Here is a 6,194-nt window from a genome sequence, read left to right as displayed (position 1 = left end):
GTGCTTTACTGAGGTGGAAAGACTCTTCTCCAAGTACAAATCAGCAGTATAACAGTGCCAGAGTCAACGTTTCTTATTAAAGAGATTGCCTCTGTAACCATGCTATTTTAATTTATGAAGAAGAGATGAAATTGGACAAAGGTTTTGAAATTTTTTGATATTCCTTTGTAATCCACTGTTCTCATTCTGCTTTTATTTATTTAGGCATGTGGGATGGCACAGGCACGTATTTTAATGAAAATACAGAAGAGCTGACCTTGGAGACTTGATAATTTTTTTAATGGGTGACATTTTAATACACGAAATAATTTTAAAACTTGAAACATTTATCTTTTTGGCATCTAAGTAATTTTTATATTTGTTGAATATAAGATGAAAAATTTGTCAGTTTTAAAGGATTTGTGGTTTTCTTGTGATTTTTTCATCAGTTTATTAACAGGTATACTGCCACCAGGTGGTAGCAAGTTGCCATAGTAACAACTGCAAAATGAGGACTCGAGATTATTTAAAACCACATCCATCTCCCTAAATAATACCAGGACCATAAATAAATGGATTAATTTATGTTAACGATATCTTTAAGAGCATTTAAAAAATATTTTTGTAATTTCTAAAGATATTTTAGAATGATTTTTTTTTTAAGTAGGAAATAATTTTTGAGTTTAGTACTTAACTCGAGTTTTAGTAGCTTATTCTTTTTTTTTTTTTAATCATTTTTTGGAGGGCTCATACAACTCTTATCACAATCGATACATACATACATTGTATGTCAAGCAGATTTTTCCATCTGTTGCCCTCATCATTTTCAAAACATTTGCTTTCTACTTAGCTTATTCTTAATGCTAATCTTCGATTAGTTAATAAAAGAAAATTATAGGCATTTATCAAATGCTTTATTAAGTGCCAGCTGCTGTGCTTTAGCAGAGTTATTAAGCTTTATGTAATACTGAGAACAGGCTGTTAAAATGTGAGGAAACAAGTTGAAAGATGGTTCACCTACTCTATACTGTACTATTGGCAATATTGAGGGAATTTCAGAAAGTTTTGAAAATAATCATCTTGTCATTTCATTTTACCACAAACTTTTTGAAGTCGCCTTGTAATAAATAGCTCCTTCCTGTGGTTTGAAGACTGAGTATAAATGGCGGAGCTCTACTGGCATAGTGGTTACGTGTTGTCCTCTTAACTGCCAGGTCAGCAGTTTGAAACCATCAGCCAGCTCCTTAGGTAAAAAGATGAGACTTTCTACTCCTGTAAATAGTTACAGTCTTGGGAACTCAGGGGTAGATCTACCTATCCTACAGGCTTAATATGAGTCAACAATGACTTGGCAGTGAATTTTTTTTTTTTTAGTTTGAAAGCATTGAGAATTCTCTAGCCAATATTTAAAACAACACCCACACCCACACCCCCCCAACAAAAGAAAACACCACAAAACCAAACTCATTTGCCATTGAGTTGAATCTGACTCAGCCACCCAGTCCCAGTAGGACAGAGTAGAACTACCTCTGGAGTTTTTTGAGACTGTAACTATTCACAGGAGTAGATAGCCCTGTCTTTATCCTGAAGAGTTAGCTGGTAGTTTTCACAGGAATTAAGTTGAAGTGAGACTGAAAATAAATACAAGAGTGCTTTCAAAAGTTAATGGAGAAATTCTATTACTTTTTAATTCCATTTTCCAAGAACTTTTGGAAACTCCCTTGTAGATTTCTGCCAGATTTCTTCACATTGAATTAAAACTGAAAAATCAAGTGTAATGTGGACTTTATTTATAGATAAGTTGAGCCTTCTGCCTGCAGCTTTACCGAACATTCCGTTGGTTGTGCATCTCACATGCCTGTACGTTCATTGCATAATAACTTGAATTTATTTTTTCTGATTTTATAATGTTTAATTTTATCATAGGCTGCTAAGTCATTTGAATTTTAAGAAAGTTCACATGTTCCACATTCATTTCTAAATAGATTTGCAAGTAGGTCTATAGAGTAAATGCTGACCAACAGTAATTCATAAATATTTAGCCATTTGTTAGGTTTTATACTTTCAGAAGAGTTTTTCAAAGAGTTACTTTTAGCATTTTTCTGCTTTTCACATGCTCTGGTTCGTTTAGTAAATGGGTAATATGAATTACCTCCATTTTCCTGTTGAAAAACGGAGGCACGGGTTAAGTAATTTACTACTCGGTGTGAGACTAAAATTTCAATCTTGTGTCTAAACAATTCTGCTCTCTGTTCTCCAGACGATAGTTTACAGCTTCTGTCAAGTAAGTGATGGGGAAGTGTGTTATTTATTTATCTGGCCTTTGTTTTTACCATCAAGTAGTTGTTGAACGGCGGCCACCTGTACGTAGTACTTTCTGAGCAAACAGAAGGCTTACACTGGTCAAGACAGAATTGAAATCTGGGGATGGCAGTGATGCTAAGAAAAGATTTTGATTATTGTGCTTTTACAGGATGACCTTGACTGAATGGAATGTTACCTAACTGTCCATTTAGAGTTCTCGAGCTCTTCTGTCTTTTTCCCCCAAGTGTTTTATTGGCAGGTAATTATGTCAATGTCACCACACATTGGGGCGTTACTTATTTTTTTACTTCACAGATGAAACATGTAGTCACCTTGTTTTATTAGCATGGAATAATTTACCGAGGTGGTGAAGTCTTAAAATTCTCACCCAACAAGATATGGCACTTTGAACCATCTGGCTACTGATAATCAGAGCTCAATGTCAGATTTTTCGGTTTATTCATCATTTAATAAATTATGTCCTCTTTCCTCATTCCTTGAATTAGGCACATGATGTGAAGTTCATTGTTTTGAATTTGAGCACTGTTACAAATGACGTAATTTAGAGCCTACTTCATTTTTTAATATTTGCAAGGCAAAACTTATAATGTGAATTTTTTTGACATTAATTCTTTTAAAATACTTAGGGAGTTTGTTTTTGTTTTAAACAGTTTTAAATTAATTGAGCACTATTAATATGAGGGGTACCACCCCAAAAAACCAGAAGAAAACCACTGCTGGGCCGAGCTTTCATAATGCCCATTTTCCCCGCTAGGTGAGCATCAGGCAACTTGCTCTGAGTTAGTGCACTCTGTGATGGATGTCACCTGGGAAGATTCTCTGGTCACAGTGGGGTTTTTTTTTTTTCCCATGAAAGCAGTTTTGCTTGAACCTTGTTTTTGTGATTTCAGAGAATAGCATGTGGCTGTGAAATTTTGTTTCCTATTTAGGAAAAATGCCGCAGAAACTTGTGATGTTGAACACAGCTTACAAAGATAGCACTAGTGTGTGAGTAGGTTTCTTGTTGCAAAAAAGATGAAATGTTGATTGATGACAGACTTCATTCTGGATATCCGCCAGCTTTCTAAAAGACAAAAAGGTTGACTGGTAGTGCATTTGGAGTTTGTTCCACCATGCCAGACTATTAATCAGCTCTCTATTTAGAGGCTTTGAGAAGATAGCATAACTGTGTGTAGGTGGGGGGGGTGCCCCATTTGTGGCAGACTGGACTGGTTTTGCTACCATGGCAATGCACCTGTTCACACAGCCATCTTAGTGTGCCAGTTTTTGGCAAAAACCAGCATGCCTTTCTTGCCGCACGTACCTTACTCATCTGACCTCACTCTGTGAGACTTCTTTTGCTTCCATGAATAGGTACATGAAAGGACAGTAATTTGACAATACAGAAGAGGTGAAGCAAAAAAAGAGGGAGATGCTAGACAGATAAATTTGGAAATTGTTTCCAAGAATAGAATCATAGATTTGACAAATGAATTAAGTGTAATGAAGGTGATAAGGTTGCTTTGTAAAAAAAAAGAAAAACAACAACAAAACTTATATAGCTGTGTGGTTTTTTAAAATATTTTTTTTTTGAGAGGGGGCAGAATAATGGTAAGTTGGCAGGAAATGCCTGGGTCTAGAAAGTTCACATTGTGCAAGCTAACTTAGCTCTCAGGGTTTTTTTAAAAATAAGATTCTTCTACATTGTTATAATCTACAGTGGGGCAACAAGTAATTAAATATTTTTATTGACATATCTTACTTATTCCGGTAGATCCCTTCCCTTCCCATACAGTTCTGTTGTTCAATCCCATCGGGTGGGGTTATACAATCATCAATGCTGCCAACACCCACAATCACACACAGGCTTGCTATCGTACTCTCAGGGAATCCTTATTTCTGTCACTGTCTATGGAGGGTCATCTATCTTGACTAGCATGTACTGAACAATCGTGACTGTACAAAGGAACATATGCAAATATAACAATGATCAGTGAGGTATGTCACATGTGAGCTTTGATAGCAAGGGGAGGAAATCTCAAAGCACTAGGTCCTCTGTTATATGAGGCCCTTCTAAAGAGGGACTGTCCAATTGTCTTGATGGTGGACGTCCCCACTCCTCTTCATAACAATTACTTACCTCCCAGTTCTTGACAACAACCTGCTACCTTGTTATAATCCACAGTGGGGCAAGAAGTAGCAGGATACTTAACAAAGGTTTTGATAAGCAAAAAATAAGCTTTTGCTGTTGAGCAAGTACTTATTTTAGCTTAAGAGAATATTAAGCATTTGTTAGTGTTTTTACTGCTTAGGCAATTCTTGTCTAATAAAGGAATAGGAAGTCTTAGAAAGTTTATTTTTTTTTAAATCATTTTATTAGGGGCTCATACAACTCTTAATCACAATCCATACATATATCACTTGTGTAAAGTGCATTTGTACATTCATTGCTCTCATAATTCTCAAAACATTTCCTCTCCACTTAAGCCCCCGGCATTAGGTCCTCATTTTCCCCCTCCCTCCCCACTCCCCCCTCCTAGAAAGTGGTTTTGTAAGCCAGTATGACACATGTTTCATAATTTGACCTAAACTAAAATAATATGCTCATAAAGGACCTGTGTTCCACTTGCCTTGTGAAGGATACCATTCTCTAAGGACATCAAGAACATGTTGCTTTTATTTTTTTGCATTGCCTTTTATTTCAGTTGCTTTGTTTGAAAAATGATAATATCTCTGGTGTCTAGGGACAGGCGGCGGAGGAGGAGCAGGAGTACCTCTAGATCACCAAGGGCTTCAAAAACCATCAAACGGAAATCTTCTAGGTCTCCATCCCCGAGGAGGTAGGTGGAAAGCATGTGCTGTGTATAAATACGGAGTTAGCGAGTAATTATGATAAATTACAAAGAACCCTTCTCTGTTCATGTTTTTTTTAAAGTGAGTGATTGATTTGCATGATTCAGAAATCAAAATGATATAAAAAGTTATACAAATCAAAAGTAACTCTTAGTACTTTTTCCTACATCCTTTTTGTACAGATAACGAGATGAGAATTTTAAGTTTCATTTTTGTTTTCTGTACAGAAGGTAACATACAATGTTCACTGACCACAACTGCTCAAGGGTGATTCCTGTCTGGCAGAGGTCAGACCCTCCGTCCTTCTTTACCTTGTTTTGACACCAACCATCCTTCCCATGGCACTCGGATTCTCTGCCAGGCTCAGCAGTTTGTTGCAGCACTCACGCAGAACTCAGCAGACACTGCTCAGGATTAAGAGGTGTACTAGGGAAGTTAACAGGATCCAAGACATGGATGCAGCCCTTTTTCTTGGCCATGCTGGCAGGTGCAACTTTTATCGGGTCCTCCTCTTCCTCTTAACCATTCACCCCCTTGGCATCAGTCTGCCTTGCATGATAACAAAAGTGCTAACAAAGCTCCTTTAGCACCTAGCAAGCCATCCTGGAAACCCCATGCTCTGTTTCATGGTCTGGGCTCTCCTGCTCTGTCCTATGGTCTCAGTCCTACAGCCTCTGCTGCCGTTGCTATATCCGGCAAGGATCTCACATACTGGTTACTCTTCTTTCTTGAGGTCATGGGATTCTTCATCTCTGCTGAGATGGTTCATACTTCTATCATCCAGACTGACAAAACTGACCATTCCCCAAGTTAAGTGTCTTGTATACCTTTGTTTGTAGGCTCCCACCCAGTCATTTGATGGGAATTAGACTATGGTTAGAAGATGCTTAGCAAGTAATTTCACTTCACCACATTTCCCTTCACATTTAGTAGACATTAGAACTTGTTTTGGGGGAGATAGAATCTAATCTATAACAGTTTATATTTTCTGTTGCATTTTGTCAACAGCAAAAGATTGGATAAAAAAGTTCCATAAAGGGGGAACCGATTACAAGGAT

The 6,194-nt window shown here is 37.2% G+C and overlaps 1 protein-coding gene across 5 annotated transcripts in view; it reads left to right on the top strand.

Annotated features, from left to right (window-relative positions):
* Window positions 1-6,194, top strand: part of SREK1 (splicing regulatory glutamic acid and lysine rich protein 1) — a 41,273-nt gene that overhangs the window by 30,162 nt on the left and 4,917 nt on the right. For 4 of the 5 annotated variants that reach the window (XM_030888915.2, XM_004703563.2, XM_045285300.1 and 1 more), the window contains exon 10: window positions 5,028-5,123. In XM_030888915.2, coding sequence (XP_030744775.2) covers window positions 5,028-5,123 — 96 coding nt within the window. The remainder of the gene's footprint in view (window positions 1-5,027; window positions 5,124-6,194) is intronic. The other variant, XM_045285299.1, reaches the window with a different exon arrangement.

Source organism: Echinops telfairi, unplaced genomic scaffold (assembly GCF_000313985.2).
Source record: "Echinops telfairi isolate 266 unplaced genomic scaffold, ASM31398v2 ScPeMD7_7469;HRSCAF=8507_1, whole genome shotgun sequence".
In the NCBI taxonomy this organism is placed as follows: domain Eukaryota; kingdom Metazoa; phylum Chordata; class Mammalia; order Afrosoricida; family Tenrecidae; genus Echinops; species Echinops telfairi.
This window is presented reverse-complemented; position numbering and strand designations above follow the sequence as displayed.